Source organism: Chiloscyllium punctatum, chromosome 15 (assembly GCF_047496795.1).
Source record: "Chiloscyllium punctatum isolate Juve2018m chromosome 15, sChiPun1.3, whole genome shotgun sequence".
Lineage (NCBI taxonomy): Eukaryota > Metazoa > Chordata > Chondrichthyes > Orectolobiformes > Hemiscylliidae > Chiloscyllium > Chiloscyllium punctatum.
This window is the reverse complement of record NC_092753.1, coordinates 5,947,022-5,968,734: the sequence shown is the minus strand read 5'-3', so window position 1 is coordinate 5,968,734 and position 21,713 is coordinate 5,947,022. Positions and strand designations below refer to the sequence as shown.

The following is a 21,713-nucleotide window of genomic DNA, read 5'->3' as shown; positions in this document are numbered from 1 at the left end:
AGGGGCAAACACAGGTAAATTGAAATGCAACACAGATCAACTTGATTGTGGAACAATGGTATGGAGGGCTCATACCTGCTCCTGTTCGTCATGTTGTTGTATTGTTTAGCCAATGCTAAACATGGGAAAAAGATAAGACAGTAAAATGAAACAGGTTCTGCTTAAATGCCTTATCGTTACTGAGCAGGGATGGCGGGGGGTGGGCTGTCCCAAAATCCAAAGGGAATCTCTGCTGCCCAATCTCTCCCCACTCCACACTGTGTCTCCTTGTGCTGATTGCAAGGATTATGCAACTGATCATCTTGAGCACAGACTTAAACTCACACAACAATCGAATTTATTTTAAAAATCAGATCAGTCACTGAACTATTGAATCATTTTTTACGAAAACAATTTTCAATAGCATTGCATATGTGCTCTGTCACAAAATCTAATTGAGAGTACAATTCTACATGTTGCTATGGCAGCTGAGAGACTTCTGTAGATTCATTTATATTATTATTGAAGTTTACAACCACATGAATACTAGAAAGGGTAATATTCTTGCTTAGGTTAAAAATTTCTTTCAAAAACATTTTGCTACCTTTATTCCAAAATTAGCAAAGGCTAAACAAATGTAAAGCAACATATGCAGCAGACCACAACACAACAAATCTTGCTGAAACCAGTACAAAGAGTGAAACATTGAATAAATGAATGATTTATTTATTGTCACATGTATCCAGGAAGATATAATGAAAAGTGTTCTGTCATCACAATCCAGCACCATATTGAGGTACAAGAAGAATAAAAGAAAGTACTAAAAACAGTTCATCTTCATCAGCTGGGATCCCAAACATGGATCAAGGACTTCTCCAAGGTCCCCGCTCTGGGTCTACCACAGCCAGGAGTTGCTGTTCTGGGTCTACCGCTGCCAGGAATCACTGCTCTAGGCCTACTGCAGCCAGGAGTTCCTGCTCTGGGTCTACCACAGCCAGGAGTCCCCACTCTGCCACTGCTGCAGCCAACACCCTGCCACCATTCCAGCAGTCCCCCATATCCAGCCTATCAAGCAAGGTCGGTGTCTGTCTTGTACCATTAGGCATCAAGTCAGCGAGCTGTAACAATTCTTATTTACATAACACTTTTAATGTGTTACAAATGCTTTAGGGATGCTTTACAGTAACACTATCAGACAAAGATTGGACATTTAGCTATGTAAAGAGGAACCTAGAGGAATAGAGTGAGGGCAAGAGAGACTTCCAGATCTTAGAATCAAGCTGCCAATGATGGTGTGAAGAAAACTGGTCAAGTGGACGTGGCTCCTATGGCAGTATGTGGTGCCAGGGCAGTATGTGGTGCCAGGGCAGTATGTGGTGTCAGGGCAGTATGTGGTGCCAGGGCAATATGTGGTGTCAGGAAGAAGGGCTTATGCCCGAAACATCGATTCTCCTGCTCCTTGGATGCTGCCTGACCTGCTGCGCTTTTCCAGCAACACATTTTTCAGCTCTGATCTCCAGCATCTGCAGTCCTCACTTTCTCCTAATCAGTTGTTGTTGCCACTGTGAAAGTAATGCCAGTGATTGTATATAAAGTCACCATAGTCCTATTGAACCATACGGTGGTGGTTTAACCTGAGGGTTAGCACGCCCCAGGCGAGCAGAGACATTCAGGAGGACAGTCCTTTGTGGTGACCTCAGCTGGGAGGGCAGCGCCACATGTGAAGCACGCTGTATATTTTGACGAACTGTACCTGCAATCCACACTTTCAAAAACAACAGCAGCGTCTTGTATTCGGGAATAAGAACCCTGAACTAATAACCTAAAATCTGTGAGTTTAAATCCTACGCTGGCAGTTTGAGAATTTGGATGCAGTGTTGAAACAAGTCAGAAGATAAAAGATGTCTGGATGGGTATATGAATAGGAAGGGTTTGGAGGGATATGGGCCAGGTGCTGGCAGGTGGGACTAGATTGGGTTGGGATATCTGGTCGGCATGGACGGGTTGGACTGAAGGGTCTGTTTCCATGTTGTACATCTCTATGACTCGAAAGTTGGTCCTAGTCCAGTAATCTGGCAGAGTTACTAACGTCCTAGAGAGAATGAACTCTACCCTCTTCACCCAGTCTGGCCTACATGATCCAAGTTCCACGAAATACATTAACTCTAAACTGCCCAGTTGTTTCAGAATCACAAAGAAAACTGACATCTACACGGACTGAGGTGGTTCAATGTTGCTCCTGGCGGTGTTGCCCAATGTCAGCGAATTAATACCAGCGGCTCCCGCGAGTTCAAACCTCCAGGAACCTCTTGCAGAGTTCCTTCAACGCGGGGATGGTCTGCAGACGTGCAGCTGAGTCGTCCGAGGACAGTGAACTCAGTAGCTGCAGGGCAATGTCCTGCAAACACTGCTCGATCGCTTTCAGATCCGCATCCAATCGGAGGCAATCAGCTCGGGCTGCCATGCGACTGCAGAGATTTCTGAGCTCGGCGCTGAGCTGGAGAGTCAAGAGCAAACAGAGAGTGTGACCCCCCGTGAATGTATACCAGAAACACAAACGCTACTTTCTGCTAGCCAACTCCCGGATGGGAAAACGGTTTTCCCTGTCGATATGAAATACCTCGGTTGGTCCAAAAAAAAAGCCCGCAGGGGTCATTTTGTCTGCAATCATTCGGCTGAAGAGTATATTTTTTTTAAATCAACATTGTAGGTGATTTTCACTGACCATTGGAACTTACCTTCCACTCCACGTGGAGATGCAGTGGAGCCAATGAATTCTGCTCGAGATTGAGTAAACCCGAAGTGAAGCCGATGAAGCGGGTCAACCTGCTCTCTCGGGCGACCTGGAGGATGGTCCTGCGTTTGCTGGTAGGAGCTGGGGGGGGGACCCTCCTGCTGGAGCCGTCCTGGCTCAAAGTGGAGCAGCCCCCGGGGGTCTGAGCTGGGCCGGGCTGAGCCGGACCAAGGTGCCTCTGATCCCGCAGGTATTGGTGCAGGACGGTCAAGGCGGACTGCTGGTGGACGATGCAGGTTTGCAGAGGGCTGAGGGGACTCTGCATCCTCCAGTTCCACTGAAGGGACGAGGCAGTTGCTGGGGAAAGGAAGGACAGCTGAACCAGTTTGTGGACCCGTTCGCTCCGCCCCCTCGACACCTACGGAACCAATAAGTTTGACTCAACGAGTGTAAATACAGTAGTCAGCCCAGCATGTTCTGTGGAGGATTGCCTCAACGGTTCAGTAGTGCTGTGCCCTTGCTCTGGGGTGTAAGGTCCGGGTTCGAGTACCACCTCAGGATATGATGGTCCTGGCAGTGTGTCATAACACGTTCAGTCAGGTTGGTTTAAAACTGGTGGTTTGCAAACAATTCTTGGCATCTGGTACTATTTAAGTCGTGCATAAAGTATTATTCATTCTCGGAGGACGGTATTCCAAGGGGGTTTCGGAACATCCTTCCCCTCGCAGTATCCTGGCTAATCCTTCAATTTTCACCAGTAAACCCAAACATTTTAAACTCAGCAATGTTCAGCACCTTCAGGAAATCTCTGTGGACGGTGAACCTTTAATATTTGAACTTTTGGACCTTAAAGCAAAACTGGGAAATGGTCGGGCTGCATATTCTCTATGTATTAATGATTTAGATAAGGGAACTCAGTGTAATATCTCTGCATTTGCAGATGGCACAAAGATGGTTGGGAAGGTGAGCTGTGAGGAGGGTGCAGTGATGCTTCAGTGTGGTTTAGACAATTAATTTCAGTGACTGGGCAAATGCATGTTAGGTGAAGGGTAATGTGGATAAATGTGAGGTTATCCACTTTGGTAGCGAAAAAAAGGAAGGATTAGAAAGGGTGAACACAGGAAGGATATTGCACATGAGCCAGAGCCCAGAACCAGAGGTCAGGGTCATCATTGAAGGATTTGGGAGTAGGCCTTTTAAGACTGAGATGAGGAGACATTTCTTCACCCACAGAGTGATGAGTCTGTGCTACAGAAAGCAGTTGAGGCGAAAACTTTAAATGTTTTCAAGGAGTTGGATGTACAGAGGAACCTCAATTGTCCAGCATTTGATTATCTGAATGTTGGTGATAATTCTGCAATTCCCATTTGCACCTCCGGTATGAACCAATCTTGTTCATTTACTGGTCCTGCCACCTTTCATTTTGCCCATTAGCCCATTTATCGTTCAACCCTACCTGCCTTCCACCTTATTAGATCTGCCCTTAGTACATGCTCAAAACATAGAAACACAGAAATTAGGAAGAGGAGGAGGCCATTCGGCCCTTCAAGCCTACTCTGCCATTCAATATGATCATAGAGTCATAGAGGAGGCCCAACTTGTCCATGCCTACCAGGTTTCCTAAAATGACCGAGTCCCATTTATCTACATTTGGCCCTAAACCTTTCCCATTCATGTACCTGTCCAAAAGTCTTTTAAACATTGTAATTGTACCCATCTCCACCACTTAGTCTGGCAGCTTGTTCCATACACACACCACCCTGTGCATGAAAACGTTGCCCTTTGGGTCCCTTTTAAATCTCTCTGGTCACTGATTCCACCCCTCTTACTGGTAACTGAGACTGAAGCATCCTGTTCATAAACTTGCTGTCATATTTGCTCCTGAGGTGAGTTTCCCACTTTACATTCATGGCATCATAAAGATTATCTACTTCTGCTGCTATACCGACACTTGACTCTACCTCCCCTCTGCTCGTCTTCTGCTGAATTCCTTATCCATGTCTTCATTGCCTCTAGAGTTGACTGTTCCAATACCTTTTCAAATGAAGTCCCATTCACCTACTATTCCTGTGCATGTTGACCTGCATTGGCTCCTTGTTTTCAGATTCCTAATGATCTCGTATCTCCTTATCTCTGTAATCCTCTCCAGTCCCACAACACTGAGATACTTATGTTCATCTACTTTCTACTTATGTATTTCTTGTGTATCCCTGATGTTCATTCTCCACCACTGATGAACGCTACCTGGGCCATGATTTCTGCATTTCCGTGTCCCTCTCCAAACTCTCTCTCTCTCTCTCTCTCTCTCTCCACCTTAAGACACTCCTAAGTCTAGCTCTCTAACCAAGCTTTTGGGCATCTGCACTGATATTGCCTTGTGTGGATTAGTATCTAATTTTGCTTTATGTTGCTTCTAGAAAGTGTCTTGGGATGTTTTATTAGGCTAAAGGCATTATATAAATGTAAAGTTGTTGTGGCTTGCAGTGGACTGCTGGTTTTTGGAATACCTTGCACAATAGTTGTTGGCAGGAAAGCAGACATCCACAACCACAGGGGACTAAGTAAGGGAAACGGAATGCCATCTGCAAATTGTAGGCAAGCCTCACATGAGCTAGACTCCTGGATTACTTCCAATTAGAGTTGGCAACCCTAGTGTCTTGTGAGCTGGGGACAGTTTTAGCTTCAACATTGTAACTGTACATTTTGGGGGCATGGTGGTCTGTGAAATCCAAAGAGCTTATTTTGATTTTTCTGAAAAGGAATCCATTGGCAAGTTTAAACGTATTTCAAATGAAGCATGATGCACCATGCGTAATATATAAATTTAAAACTTTCTCAGGGACCAACATCACTCCTCCCTCAATTATCCCATAACATTTAGAGAAGCACCATCAGTTTTTGCCTTCATATTTCCTATTATGCTTCAAAAGTAAGAAAATAAGAAATATGAAAATAAGAATAGCAGCAGAGGTAGGACATTCAGCCCCACAGTTCTACTCTGCCATTCAAAAAGATTGTGGTTGATCAACCCCAAACCTCACCTCATCTTTTGTGCCAGTTTATCAGACCCTCAACTCCTTAATATTCAGAAATCTGTCTACCTCCGCTTTAACTTGTTGGGCCGAAGGGCCTGTTTCCATACGGTAAGTAATCTAATGTGAACTGCTGCCTACAAGGTCTGCTTGATAAGAACTGCCCTCCGAGAACTCTCCTGTGACCCTGGCACTGATCTAGCCTTGCAAATTTCTGAAGTAGAGAATTCCAAGCACTCATTACCCTCTGAGACAAGAAATTTCAGTTTATAAATGAGTGTCCCCTTATTCTGTAACTATGACTCCTAGTTTGAGACTTCCCTACTAGTGGAAACACTACTTACTCTGTTAAACACCCCTCAAAACCTTGTGTACTTCAATAAGATCACCCCTCATTCTTCTAAATGTTAATGAATAAGTAACTTGTTCAGGATCTTAGTAAGTTAACATCATCATCCAAGAAATGAGCCTTGTGGATACTTTTAACTGCGTTTAATACCTGTATATTGGTTCTTAAATGTGAACCACAACTGTAGACTGTACTCCAAATGCAGCCTCACCTACATTCTGTACATTTTAAAACCACCCCCTAGGAATAACAGCCAAAATGTCACCTACCTTCTTAATTACTTACTGCATCATATGCTAATGTTTTGCATTTCATGCACAAGGCCAGCCAAATCTCTCAGTGCTACACTTTTTTGAAGTATATCTATGTTTAAATAATAGTTTGCCTTTTGAATCTTCCTAGTAAAGTGCATGAACACAGTGTGCTACTTTAAATTCTATCTGCCAAGTATTTTTCCCACTCACCTAACATATCTACATCCCCTTGCAGATTCCTTACGTTCTCAACAACACATGACCTTCCACCTACTTTTATACTATCAGCAAATTTGGATACATTGCACTCTTCCCCTCCTGCAAGTTATTAATATGAATAATAAATAGAGTCCCGAGGACTCTGGTTTTTGTGGTACTCTATCAGTGATGGTATTTCCAACCTAAAAAAAATCCAATTAATGCTAACTCTTTGCCTTCTGTGATTTAGTCAATGTTGGCTTTGGGGGTCGGGGGTGGGGGGGGTTCTAATACAGGTAGTCAGCGATTTGTAGCAATGTTCTGATAGTTTGTTGAGATTGTTAGGAAGCAGTGGTTTAGGATTGTTAGGAAGCAGTAGTTTAGGTATGATACATTAGTGTCATTAGATAAAGAAAGTATACAACCCTAATAATTGGAGATGGTTCACCATTACCAAAGACAAGGTGGTACAGTGGTTAGCACTGCTGCCTCACAGCACTAGAGACCCAGGTTCAATTCCCACCTCAGCCAACTGTCTGTTGAAGTTTGCATATTCTCCCTGTGTCTGTGTGGGTGTGCTCTGGTTTCCTCCCACAGTCCAAAGATGTGTAGGTTAGGTGAATTGGCCATGCTAAATTGCCCGTGGTGTTAGTTGTAGGGGAATGGGTATGGGTGGGTTGCTCTTCGGAGGGTGGGTGTGGACTTGTTGGGCCGAAGGGCCTGTTTCTACACTGTAAGTAATCTAAATAAAATGACAAAAGGCTATCAACAAGGAATATTTCAGTCTTGTTAAGATAGCATCTTGCTCTCTAGCTGAGGTTTTAGGGAACACTTACCTGTGTCTTTCTCTAATCCTTCTGTCCATCTTCCACCTGCCTGGTCAAGAATGTTTGTGGACCGCCAAATATGAACTGCTGCCTACAAGGTCTGCTTGATAAGAACTGCCCTCCGAGAACTCTCCTGTGACCCTGGCACTTATTATTGTATTTCTAAGGGCAGGTAATTTATATTGTGTAAATCAATTGGATGAACTCTTTGGCTAATGATTATGGAATAGCCAGTCATGATGTCAGATGATTGTTGTCTCCTTGCCTGCTGACATCTGAGAGTTCGTTATTCATTCTTTATAAGAAGAAATACTTTGTATTTTAAAAACCACCTATAATAGGCTGTGTTTGGTGTCAGATAAATTGTTGATGCTATTTCAGTGGACATCATAACCTCTGTGTTGTTTGTAATTCTTCCCAAATTCTCATGTGCTAGTTTTAAAGTTAAATACTGCTGTTAAATGAAATCTCATGTTACATAGTAAATGCTTGAAAAATTCCATTTTTAAGGGGTCTCAAAAGTCAATATCAATCTTTGATCCTTGCTAATACATAACCCTCAATATGTGAGCTCCTAACTTGTACAATAAGCTTGTATGTGGCAGTTTATTGATTTATGGAAATCCAAATACACTACATCTACCAGTTCTCCGTTATCAACTCTCCCTCTCTCCTCAACAAAGACTAGCAAATTTGTCAAACATGATATTCTTTTAACAAAACCATCTTGACTTTGATTAGATTACTTACAGTGTGGAAACAAGCCCTGCAGCCCAACAAGTCCACACCGCCCCGCCGAAGCGCAACCCACCCATACTCCTACATCTCCCCCGTTACCTAACACTACGGGCAATTTAGCATGGCCAATTCACCTGACCTGCACATCTTTGGACTGTGGGAGGAAACCGGAGCACCCGGAGGAAACCCACGCAGACACTGGGAGAATGTGCAAACTCCACACAGTCAGTCGCCTGAGGCGGGAATTGAACCCGGGTCTCTGGCGTTGTGAGGCAGCTGTGCTAACCACTGTGCCACCGTGCCGCCCACATTGTTTGATTAAGATTTTCTACAAGTCGTATGGTTTCTTCCTTAATAATGGATTCTAGCATTTTCCCAATGCTATTATACTAACTGTTGTATAGCTCCTGATTTCCATCTCCCTTGCAGATATTAGCCTAAAATTTGTTGAGTTAGCTGAAATGGACCTAAGTTAAGTTAAATTGAATGAAATGAGAAAGAGAAAACATATGAAGCCTGGTGATAATCTGCTGATTAGAAAGTTTAAAAGTCTTTTTGTATTAAGCTGAAGGAATATGTGTGTTTGTTTACATCAGGCCTTATAATTCAGCAGGAGTGGTCTGAACTGTCACAGAAACTGTGGAAAAACTGAGGTTTTGTTTAAAACAGACACAGTGAATGAGATGTAATAATGTGGACTATTTATCAGTTTGTGATTGTCATGGAATTGTACTGTGCAAATACCATACAGTTGATTTGATGATATAAGAGTGGTGAATAGAATCCTGACAGTGCCAACAGATGCCACTCAGCAGATCAATGACTCTCCAAATAGCATAGAAACTCAAGCGATTTGTTTTTATATTTCTTGACAATTTACTTTCATAATCAATTTTCTTCCTCTTTATTAGATTTTTAGGCATCTGCTGCTGGTTCATTAAACTTCCCAATCCTCTGATCTACCACTAGGTTTTTGTCGATTTTTAAACCTTTGTTTTTGATTGGATACTCTCCTTGACCACCTGTGTTTAGAATGGATGATTCTTCCTTCTCATCAAGTTTTTTTTTGATTGGAATAAATTTTTGCACAGCATAATAAATATCTGCTTAAATGTCTCTCAATGCTCATCCACTGAATTTCCCATTAGTCCATTTTCCCAACCACTTTTGATGACATTTTCTTCATATCGATGTCAGTGTTCTTATTTAACTTGTGGACACTGGTTTGAGACCCATGTAACTCTCCCTCAAACTAAATTTTAAATTCTTCCATTTTTTGATTGCTATCCCCTCTAGGACCCTTAACTATGAGATTTGTTATTAATCTCACCTCATTATACATTGTTAGATCTAAAATGGCATGTTCCTGGACAGCTTCTGCAAGGTATTGTTCTGAGAAACAACCCCTGAGGCACTCTTCAAGTTCATCACAGAATTTTTACAGCACAGAAGGAGACCATTCAGCCCATTGTGCCTGCCCTGGCACTTCAAATGAGCTTAATTACCTCGTGTCAATCTCCTGCTTTTTCCCAATACTCTTGCAGACTGCTGCTACCCAAGTAATCATCCAAAGCCCTCTTGAGTACCTCAATTGAACCTGCCTTCACTGCATTTCCAGACCATGCATTCCGTAACTACTCGCGGTGAAAAAGGTATTTCTCACATAGCACTTGCTTCTTTTGTACATCACTTTTAATCTATGCCCACAGGCTCTTTTTCTTTTTATGAGCAGGAACAGCTTCTCTCTACCTAAACTAACCAGTCCACTCATGACTCTGCAAACCTCCATCAAATCTCCTCTCTGCCGCCTTCTCTCCAAGGCAAAAAGTCCCAATTTCTTCAGCCTATCCTCCTAACTGAAGTTCCTCCTTCCTAGCAACATTCTTGTAAACCGCTTCTGGACTCTCTTCAATGTATTCGCTCATTTTCCTATAACATGGCACCTACAAATGTACCCAATATTCCAGCTGAGGTCTAACAAGTGTCTTAGACAAGTTCAACATCACCTCCTTGCTCTTGTTGTGTCTGCCCCTACTATTACAACTGAGAACACTGCATGCCTTATTAACTTCACTCTCTACCTGTCCTGACACTTTCAATGATCTGTGCTCATATACACCCAGGCCCCCTCTGCTCTTGCACCCTCATGAGAATTGTACCACCTATTTATATTGTCTTTCAATATTCTTTCTACCAAAGTGCCATACCTCACACTTCTCTGCATTAAACCCCATCTGTCCCCTATCCACTCACTCCATCAACTTGTCAATGTCCTTTTGGAGTTCCATATTGTCCTCACACTTTACAATTCTCCCACGTTTGTGACATTTGCAAATTTTGAAATTGTTCCCTGCACACCACAATCCAGATAATTAATATATATCAGATAAAGCAAAGCTCCCAATGCTGATCCTTGGGCACCTCCACTACAAACTTCCCTCCAGTCCAATAAATATCAATTGGATGCTACTGTCTATTTACTATCACTCAGTCAATTTTGTACTGACCCTTTTATACCGTGACATTTAATTTTTCTAAAATATCTGTTGTGTGGCACCTTCTGGAAATCTATGCACACCACATCAATGTTATCCTCATCAAGCGTTTATGATACCTTTCAAAAAACTCCAGCAAGTTACTTAAATGCTCTTCCCCTTTAGAAATCTGTACTGATTCTGCGTAATCAACCCATCCTTTCCATTATGACTGCTGACATTATCCAAAATAATTGTTTCTAGAAGCTTCTCCAACATTAGATTTGTAGCATGTATTTGCTGGGATTACCTTTACAACCTTTCTTGAACAAATCTGTAATATTTGCTCTGAAAACAAAAAATGCTGGAAATCACAGTAGGTCAGGGACCATCCATGGAGAAACAGCAAGCTCATATTTCCAATCAAGATAACTCTTGGTCAAAGCTAATATGAAGTGTGGAGGGTCAGAATTTATGCAACAGTGGGGAGGGGGCCGGTGCAGGACTGCTGGGGTAGAAAGGGTGTTGATAGAGTAGATTAAGTAATCAGAATGTGAGAAAGACAGAACAATGGTGTGTCTGACTGCCAGACTGTCCCACTGGAGTGGAGGGTGGGAGAGAAGACATGGTGACATAGAATGTAACAAGTAAAGCTAAAAGGGGAAGGATTGGGAGTGAGATATTTGTAATATTTGCAATTGCCTAACCTTCTGGCACCTCCCCTGAATCCAGGAAAGACTGAAAAATTATTGCCAGTATTTATCATCAGTGTTACCTTTTCCCATCTAATTTTGGTCGTTAATATGACCCGTGACAATTCTAGTGCCCTTGTCACACATCCAAAATGTGTTCCAATTTATACTTTGTCCTATAATGGTATAATATCCATCTGTGATTTCTTTCCCCTGCTTTTCCTTATTTCCACTCAAACTGATTCCAATCTAGTGCACCCATACCACAGAGTTTTGAAGAAGTCAGACTGGATTAGAAACATTAACTCTGTTTCTCTGTCCAGAAATCCTACCACATCCACTGAGTTTCACCAGTAGTTTCTGTGTATGTTTTAGATTTCCAGTATCTGCAGTGTTTTGCTTTCATTCATTGATTTCCTTTTGTGCTGTCTCCTCACCTATGTTCGATAGGTGTATTCAGATAAAGACCTTTAAGCTTTTTAACCATTATAACTCACTCTTCTGCCCATATTTTCTACCCCTCATCACCATCGCTGCATTTTCACTACCCCAGCACCTCTCGTTTGTTTTTCCCCAATTTTAAAACTCCCCTTCATATGAACCCTCCCACCTACTGATTGATTGGTTTAAATCCGTATCTGCAACCTTAGTTCCGCGAATCGTCATGACATCTGCCCCATCACATCCCCACGAACGGAGGAGCTTTCATCAAGATTTGACTTCAGTAATGTAAAGGGGGAAGGATTGTTTAAAGTCCCGGTGCAAAACCGATGTAGCTACTAACTTTCACATTCCATAGATTAACAACTAGAATCATTCATTCATTAATACATAGTTTGTTGTCAGTTGTTTTCTTGGACTGCTCCTTGATAACCCAATGCTTTAACTGAGTTTTGCACTGGCATGTGTTTTGGATGCAGGGTCCCTTTAATTAGGATTGTACCACCTCATGCACAGAAGAGGGTGTGTGGTCGGTTTCATTCAATTGCCGTCATTGCTGGCTCTTTGATTGTTTAACCCCTCGATATGACCAACTCGGTACTATAGTAATGTGAAGTCTCCCTGCATCTCTGCTGCCCAAGACTTTCCGGTTTTTCTTTTTAAATGAATGTACTGGGTTCTCTTTCCCCCTTTCTGCTGTTGTCTGCTGAGCTGGGGCAGGTTGGCGCCATTCAGAGTGAGGAAGGATTGTCACAATTTGGGTGCTGCAACATTGTATCGCTGAATAGATACTACATTGACATCAGGTCTGCCATGCCCAACAAGCGGAACACAAAGAAGGACTTGCACTCTAACCAGTGGGTCCTGTTGGCACAAGGTAATCAGAAAATGGCATGGGCTAAACATGGAGGTTTTAATCAGTTGTTGGCGCTCTTTCCTCAGAGTCTGGTTCTGAGTTCAAGTCCCACGACAGAGTTTTGGGCACAAAAGTCCAGAGTGGGTACTGCACTCACTGTCAGAGGTGCAGTATTTTCCAGGTCCTGCGGGGGGACATAAATAAAACCTCAGCGGCACTATTTTGTAAAACAAAAGAAAGCAGGCACATTCTCCCCGGTGTCCAATCACTCTTAAAAACAGGCTTTCCGGTACTTCTCTCGTTGCTGTGTATGGGATCTTGCTGTGTGGGAATTGGCTACCGAATTCTCTTCACTACAATAGTGACTACATTTCCAAAATTGCTTCGTTAATCGTAAAGACCAGCTTGAGATGGGGAAGGGTCCTGTATTATTGCAAATACTATCTTTCAATTGGGAGATTTTTAGGAAGTGTGTTGGTTTGGGTTCCTTTTTTTGCTATATGCAGTTAAAAACTCCTCTTGTGCCAAGTCACTGCAGGTTACAGCATTAATTCTGACTGCTCTTCATAAAATATACAATCATAGACTCTGGAACAGTGTGAGGATCAAAGGGAGCGAATACCCCTTTTTCTCGTGATTAAGGAACTGAATGTCCAACCTTGATCCAATATTCTCTGCCACTGACTCAGGCAGGATGTTGAGGAAAGGGTACATTCCTTTGAAACCGGGGAACTGGGAATTCAGCAAAATTAAACATTTTGTATTAAGTTTCTTGTGTACACTAAAAAGCTCCAAAGTGTGTTAATATATCTGAATGACATTGATTTTACGCATTGTGATATAGTCCCTAATGTAGCTATTGAAATGTAGTTTCTCCTAAATATCGACTTGCTCATAAATTCTAATGTATTTCAGAATTATAGAAATTAGACGTAAGTGCAACATGGGAAATGTATACAAATATAAGAAAGCGAATGTTTTCAGCAGAACAGAAATGTCTAAACAATAGTGGCAAAATCAAGTTTAACAACAGTAATGCTGTAAGGTATTGCATAAATTTAAAGTTTTACGGTGAGCAAAGGCCTTCATTAGTTCCTGTGCAAACATTTGCCTGTGCAGACTTCTGCCTTGTCAGATGATGGACAAAAGTGAGGACTGCAGATGCTGGAAACCAGAGTTTAGGTCAGAGTGGTGCTGGAAAAGCACAGCAGGTCAGGCAGCATCCAAGGAGCAGGAAAATCGACATTTCGGGCAAAAGTCCTTCATCAGGAATAGAGGCAGGAAGCCTCCAGGGTGGAGAGATAAAGGTTTGTACTGGTCAACTCCATAAGCCTCTCCTAGTACGCAGCCACGCACAGTTTGGAATAGCAAAATGATGTATTCAATGGAGGTTGAAACTTACATTAGGGATGTGATTTTCAGGGGGAATGAATATTTAGTTCAGTTTGTTCTTGGGAGGGCTGGAATTTATTGTCTATCCTTTAACTGCTCTTGAAGAGGTGTCGACCACCTTCAGTTGCTTCTTGGTAGCAGTTTAATACATTAGCTTGCTTGGGAAGTTAATACCATATTACCAATATTGCTGCAGTCATATACGTAAACTTTATTTTTATGTATATTTTACACAAAGTTGTAAAACCATCTTTGAGGAGCAACTGGCTGTTGTCAAATCTGAGCCGCTCTCATTTCCAAATCGGATTAATTCCTGCGTAGTAAGTTGAGTTTTTTTGAGGAACGAACCAAGAAGATTGACGAGGGCAGAGTGGTTGACATTGTTTACTTGTGCTTTAGTAAAGCCTTTGACAAGGTTTGCATGATAGATTGATTAGTAAAGTTAGATTCAGAATGAGCTTGCCAATTGGATTCAAAATTTGCTTAATGGCAGAAGACAATGATGGTACAGGGTTATTTTTCAGAGTGGAGGCCGATGACCAGCAGTGTTCCACAGGGATTGGTACTATGTCCACATTTATCATTTATATAAATGATTTGGATGAGAATTTAGGAGTCATGGTTTGTAAGCTTGTGGATGACACCAAAATTGGTGCTATAGTTGACAGTGAAGGAAGTTAAAGAAGATTACAAAGAGATCTCGATTAATTGGGTCAGTGGGCTGAAGAGTGGCAGATAGAATTTAATTTGGATAAATGGGACGTGATGCATTTTGTTCGAACAAACAAGGACAGGATTTGTACAATCAAAAGTAGGTTTCTGGGTAATGTTCCCAGCCAGTCCCAACCAGTACCCTTCCATTGACACCCTCATCCGCCATGATGATCTGGTCCTCACCCTTAACAACTTCTCCTTCTAATTCTCCCACTTCCTCCAAACCAAAGGGCTGGCCGTGGGACCCAGCTCTGCCTGCCTCTTCGTCAGGTATAGGGAACAGTTCATCTTCCGTAGCTACACTGGCACCACTCCCCACCTTTTTCTCCGGTACATCGATGACTGTATCAGCACCACCTCATGCTCCCATGAGGAGGTTGAATAGTTCATCAACTTCACTAACACCTTTCACCCCAACCTTAAATTCACCTGGACCATTTCAGACACCTCCCTCCCCTTCCTGGACCTCTCCATCTCCAGCAACCGACTAACCACAGACATCTATTACAGACTCATGGACCCGCATGGCTATCTAGACTGTATCTCCTCTCACTCTGCCTCTTGTAAAAATGCCATCACTTATTCCCAACTCTTCCGCCTCTGCTGCATCTGTTCCCAGGATGACCAATTCCACCATAGAAATTCCCAGATGGCCTCCTTCTTCAAAGATCACAATTTCCCCTCCCATGTAGTCGATGATGGCCTCCAGCACATCTCCTCCACTTACCGAACCTCCAACTTTGAACACCACCCCTCCTAACGAACAAAGACAGAGCCTTTCCCCCCCACACCCCACCTCAGTCCTCACCTTCCACCCCACTATACTCCATCGTATCATCCTCTGCTACTTCCGCCACCTACAAACAGACCCCACCACCACGGATATATTTCCCTCCCAACCCCTATCAGCATTCCAGAGAGACCATTCCCTCCTCCACTCCCTTGACAGATCCTCACTCCCCACCAGCCCTCAACCGACTCCTAGCACCTTCCCCTGCCACCAGAGGAAGTGCAAAACCTGCGCCCAAATCCCTCCCCAACCTCACCTCTGTCCAAGTCCCCAACGGATCCTTCTACATCCTTTCGGTGGCTCAGTGGTTAGCTCTGCTGCCTCACAGCGCCAGAGACCCGGGTTCAATTCCCGCCTCAGGCGACTGTCTGTGTGGAGTTTGTACATTCTCCCCGTGTCTGCGTGGGTTTCCTCCGGGTGCTCCGGTTTCCTCCCACAGTCCAAAAATGTGCAGGTTAGGTGAATTGGCCATGCTAAATTGCCCGTAGTGTTAGGTAAAGGGGTAAATGTAGGGGAATGAGTCTGTGTGGGCCGAAGGGCCTGTTTCCACACTGTAAGTGATCTAATCTGACAGAAATTTACCTGTACCTCCACAACTATCATCTACTGTATCCGTTGCACCCAATGTGGTCTCCTCTACATCGGGGGACAGGACACCAACTTGCGAATCATTCGGAGAACATTAATTGAATTGAATTTGTTATCCCATGTACCAAGGCACAGTGAAAAGCTTTGTCTTGCGAGCGATACAGGCAGATCACAGAGTTAAATAACATAGATAAGTAAATAATAAGTATTCAGCGGGAAAAACAAAAACACAGGTAGTCCATTCAGGATTCTAACAACAGTAGGGTAGAAACTGTTTTGAAACTGGCTGGTGTGTGTGTTCAGGCTTCTGTACCTTCTCCCTAATGATAGAGGTTGTAGAAAAGTATTGCCAGGGTGGGATGGATCTTTGAGAATGCTGGCGGCCTTTCCTTGATAACGGGCATGATAGATGGATTCTGTAGATGGGAGGTTGGCCTTTGTGATTGTCCAGGCCGAGTTCACCACTCTCTGTAACCATCTCCGATCTTGAATAGTACAGTTACCATGCCAGACAGTGATATATCCAGACAGAATGCTCTCGACGACGCACCTATAAACGTTGGCCAGGGTATTCGCCATCATGCCAAATTTTCTCAGCTGCCTGTTGAAGAAGAGATGTTGGGCCTTTGTAACCAGTGCGTCCACATGAAGAGTCCAAGAAATCTTATTGTGGGTGACCACTCCCATGAGCTTGACACTCTCCACTCGTTCTAACTCTGTGCTGTTAATGTGTAGGGGTGGAATGAGTAAAATCCCGCCAAAAGTCAATAGTGAGTTCCTTGGTTTTGCTGTCATTGAGAGCTAGGTTGTTCTCAGTGCACCATTTTTTTCATGTCTTCCACCTCCCATGTGTAGTCTGTTTTGTTGCCATCTGAGATTTGACCGACTATGGTGGTGTCATCAGCGAACTTGCAAATGGCATTAGTCTGGTATTTGGCGACGCAGTCATGGGTATACAGTAGGGGGCTGAGTATGCATCCCTGGGGGCTCCAGTGTTGATTGTTAGTGAGGATGAAATATTGTCCCCAACCTTCACTGATATTGACCTGTGCGTCAGGAAACTGAGGATCCAGTTGCAGAGAGTGAGGATTAGTCCGAGATTCTGGGACAACCGCATCAAGCAGCTCCACTGCCCTGTGGCTATACACTTCAGTTCCACCTCCCACTCTGCCAAGGACATGCAGGTCCTGGGCCTCCTCTGTTGCCAAACTCTAACCACCTGACACCTGGAGGAAGAACGCCTCATCTTTCACCTTGGGATTCTGCAACCTCACGGGATTAATGTCGATTTCACTACTTTCCTCATTTTCCCCCCCCCCCCCACCCATTTTATCCCAATTCCAAGCCTCCAACTCAGCACCACCCTCTTGACCTGTTCATGTCTTTCCCATCTATCCGCTCTACCCTTCCCTCTATCACCTTCTCCCCACCTTCATCTACATATCGCATTCTCAGTTACCTTCCCACCGCCCTCCCATTTATCTCTCAGCCCCCGGCCTACAAGCCTCATTCCTGATGAAGGGCTTTTGCCCGAAATGTTGATTCTGCTGCACCTCGGATGCTGCCTGACCATGCTCTCGACTCTGGGTAGTGCTGTAGAGCAGAGAGACGTAGGGGGTTCAGGTACATAATTTTTTGAAGTTTGCATATAGGTAGGGTGGTTAAGAAGGCATTTAGCACACTTTCCTTCATTGCTCAGACCTTTGATTAAAGGAGCTGGGACATTACATTGAGGTTGTACAGGATGTTGGTTGGGCCTCTTCTCGAGTACTGTGTTCAGTTCTGGCCTCCAGTTATAAGAAGAATGTTAAGCTGAAGAAAGTTTAAAAAGGTTTTACCAGAGTATTGTGGGGAATTGGGGGCTTTGGGTTATAAGAAGTGGCTGGATAGGCTGAGGCTTTTTTCAGTGGGGCCATAGGTGGTTAAGAGCTGACCTTAATGGAGGTTTATAAAGTCATGAGTGGCTATAGATGAGACGAATGGCAGGTGTCTTTACCCTTGTGTGAAGGGTTTCAAGATTAGAGGGTCATACTATTAAGGTGAGAGGAGAAAGATTTAAAAAGACATGAGGGACAACATTTTTACACAGTCGTTCATGTATAGGATGAACTTCCAGAAGAAGCGATGGATGTGGATATAGTTACAATGTTTAAAAGACATTTAGATAAGTTCATGAATAAGAGAGGTTTGGAGGGATATAGGCCAAGTGCAGACAAGTAGGATGAGTTTAATTTGGGATTATGGTCGGCATGGATTGTTTGGACTGAAGGGTCTGTTTCTGTGCTGTATAACTATAAATCCACTCAATACGTCTTCAGCAGGCGTGTCTCATTGTTTTCTGATCGTGCCGATTGTATTTTGATTTCGTTGCTCCTGTCTTGCTCTACAGGAAGCAACTGCCACTGTTTTAATTTCATAAATTCACATGCAGAGGGAGTGACATACAACCAGTGAAAAACTGGTACTGATATTTTGCCAGAATGGACGTCTCTATTCTGGGTTAGCCCACAAACTGACCTATGGAACAGATGGCTCCTGTGCATCAGTTGGAGACATTCTGGTGAGATTGTTTAATAATGGGTCTCTGCTGACTGTAAGAACACAGAAACCTGGCACTGTCTCCTATGAGGAATCCCATAATGTGCCACACTTGGGAGATCTTCAAATAGTTCACTCTGTTTGTTCTGAGTGAAGTTGAGCTGTGCATGACAGGTTTGACTTGTCATCTTTGATTGGTCAGTTGAGGTTTGGATGCCAATGTGAGGTGACTGTCCCTAGATCCTTGTCCACGTGTTTTCCATTTTGGAATCTCTGTGTTGGGATTTGTTGAAGGTGGAGTTGACCTTGACTGCGATGACCTTTGTGGCATATTGCCTGCTGACACATTGAGACTGTCACATGAGCACAGTCACTGGGCCCTGATCCCAGACAGAGGCTGGGAGACTGTGCGTCTCAACATGACTTTGTGATTTGTGATGTTCTTTCTAATCGTAAATCTCACTTCTGCTATTCAGCCTCGTTAATAACTTTATATGACTTGAGATTTTAAATTAACATCTCATCTTACAGTATCTTCCCTTACCACCTTTGCATTTGTTTGTATTCTGGTGGTTCACCTTTAGTACATGAAATATGCACTATTGATGAACCACACTTGATGAAATATGCATCAACATGAGACCAGCTGTTTGCTGGCGTTTTACTCTGTTCATGCAAGTGCCGAACCTGAGGGAAAACAAGAGCATTTCTCATTGTTAGAATGCTCTTGGATACTGTGGTATTCAAACCGTAGCTTCCTATTGCTAGGGAATCACCGAGCCAAACATCACAGGAGAGCACAGAATCCAAAATTGGCTTGGAGACAGTGGGTGGTGTTAGAAGGCTATATGTGTGACTGGAGCCCTGTGTGCAGTGGCATGCAGCAGGGGTCACTGTAGGTCAGTGATTGTTTGTGATATTCATAAGTGATGTAGGTGAGAATGTGGAGGGTGGTGGTATATGATAAGTTTATGGATGATACAAAGATTAGCTGGATGGGTGACGGTGAGGTGGAAGGTGTTAGATCATAGGAAGATAGAAATAGATTAGGCAGATAGTAGCAGATGGAGCTTAAACCTGTTAGGTGTGAGGTGGAAGAGGGAGCAAGACAAAGTGGTACCCATGAATGGCAAGACATTAGGAAGCTCAGAGGAACAGAAGGATCTTGGAGTGTTTGTCCACAAATGTCTGCAAGTGTTAGGACTGGTTGATAGTGTAGTTAGGAAGGCATACAGATCACTTGCCTTTTATCAGTCATGGCATAGATTGTAAGAGCAGGAAGGTCATGAGAGAGCTGTACAGAACTCTGGTTGGGCCACAGTTGGAGAACTGTGTGTTTTTGGCCCCCCCACTTTAGGAAGGATTTGATTGTATGCAGTGGGTGCTGAGGAGCTTCACCAGGATGTTGCCAGAGTGGAGCCTTTCAACGATGAAGAGAGGCTGGATAAGCTCAGGTTGTTTTCCTTGGAGCAGGGAAGGTTGGAGGTGAACCTGATAGATGTGTATAAGATTACAAGGAGCAGGTGAATAGAAAGCAGCTGTTCCTCTTAGTTGAAGGGTCAGCAACAAGGGGCCATGATTATAAAGTGAACAGCAGGAGGTTTAGAGGGTATTACAGGAGAAGAAATTTCACCCAGAGGGTGGTGTGAATCTGGAATGTACTACCCAAGAGGGAAATTGAGGTGGGAAACCTCACAATGTTTTAAAAAGTACTTGGATGAACACTTAACATATCATAACATTCAAATCAATGGCCTGGTGTGAGAGAGTGGGGCCAGTGTAGGTAGTTGTATATTTTTGGCCATACAGACTTGATGAGCTGAAAGGCCTCTTCTGTACTGTATAATTCTATAACTATCTGACCTATAATGGCTATGCTTGTGTTTTTTTAGAAAAGCTATCCCATCAGTATCAGTTTCATTTCCCAGATCATTTCCTTTGGTCATGAAGTTATTTTCTCCCTGTCTACATTTATAACTCCCTTTTGAAATTTGCTGTTGCAACTCTTCCCACCACTTTTTCAGGCAGTACGTTCTGTAGTAAGTTGCGGTGTAAAAACAAGTTCCTCTCATCTTCCCTCTGGTCCTTTTTGCCATTCTGTGTCCGGTGACCGTGCAACCCGTCAGAAGTTTCTTCAAAATTTCTTCTGTCAAACCCACTTGGTAATTTTGAATGTCTTTATTTAATCTCCTTTCAATGTTCACTAATGTATGGAAAACAATTTTCAGCTTCTCCACTCTCTGCACAGAACTGGTCCCTCATCACTGGTGCCATCCTGGGGAGTCTCCTTTGCATTGTTTTTATTGCCCAAGACTTGAGATCAAGAGTAATGGCAGTGCTTCTTTCTTAGGTGGTCTAGTGGTTTCTGTGACATTTGTTTGCTGTGTCAAAAATGCTATGCAAATGCAATTATTGTGGTGAATTTGAACTGTAATTTGGGACACTCCTACCATTGCAAGGCACCTTGCAGGAGGTATATGACATACCTCAGAGGAGCTTTTGTGCACCGGGTCATTACCTGAGTGACAGGATTGTTTTATATTAAGGTGCAGTCCAAAGTGCTTTGCATCAACTCCGTGATAATAGAAATCCAATCCTGGGCAAGGTCATATCATGGTTTCCCCTGCACAGCAAAACAGGTTGAACATGCTGACCAATTTAGCTGTAGAGGTCTGGTCATTTTTTCAGAGGTGAAGCCAAAGTGTGAAGATGGTGTGTATAGAAACCTTTTGACACTTGTTCTGTTTACTGGACTGATTTCTATTCACTTCTTTTCTACCCCAACCTTCCTGTTTCAGAGTCTGTCATTGATGTACCAGACAAGGCTGTCTGTGGACCTGTTTTCACCCGGCTAAGGAATCCCAAAACAGGCAAGTGTGTTATTGACGTGATCAGGTGTCACCTATGATATATATCAGATGTGATGGTAATGGTTTGTTGGTACTAAGGATATGGAGTCCATGATTGAACTAGATGGATGCTAAGTTATCTCTGATGAATAAGGAAACCCAACCACCTGGTACGTGCAGTGTAATTCGGTGCTGGGCATGTTGGAGCCAGTGTACTGTAGTACTGTCAGTTACTGACAATTTATTTGTAACTACACTTTAAACAGTT

The 21,713-nt window shown here is 43.3% G+C and overlaps 2 protein-coding genes across 2 annotated transcripts in view; one reads left to right on the top strand and one right to left on the bottom strand.

Moving 5' to 3' along the window:
* Window positions 1–541: 541 nt before the first annotated feature.
* dleu7 (deleted in lymphocytic leukemia 7) lies at window positions 542–3,148 on the bottom strand. The gene is made up of 2 exons (XM_072584339.1): window positions 2,718–3,148; window positions 542–2,476 (listed from the first exon to the last, which is right to left on the bottom strand). The coding sequence occupies exons 1-2, from the start codon at window positions 3,036–3,038 to the stop codon at window positions 2,270–2,272; spliced, it is 528 nt and encodes a 175-aa protein (XP_072440440.1). The 5' UTR covers window positions 3,039–3,148; the 3' UTR covers window positions 542–2,269.
* Window positions 3,149–12,370: 9,222 nt separating this feature from the next.
* The window catches only part of rnaseh2b (ribonuclease H2, subunit B), a 43,356-nt gene continuing 34,013 nt past the window's right edge, over window positions 12,371–21,713 (top strand). The window contains 3 exon segments of the mRNA XM_072584523.1: window positions 12,371–12,401; window positions 12,404–12,595; window positions 21,395–21,466. Of these exon segments, the coding sequence (XP_072440624.1) occupies window positions 12,386–12,401; window positions 12,404–12,595; window positions 21,395–21,466 (280 nt within the window). The 5' untranslated portion in view covers window positions 12,371–12,385.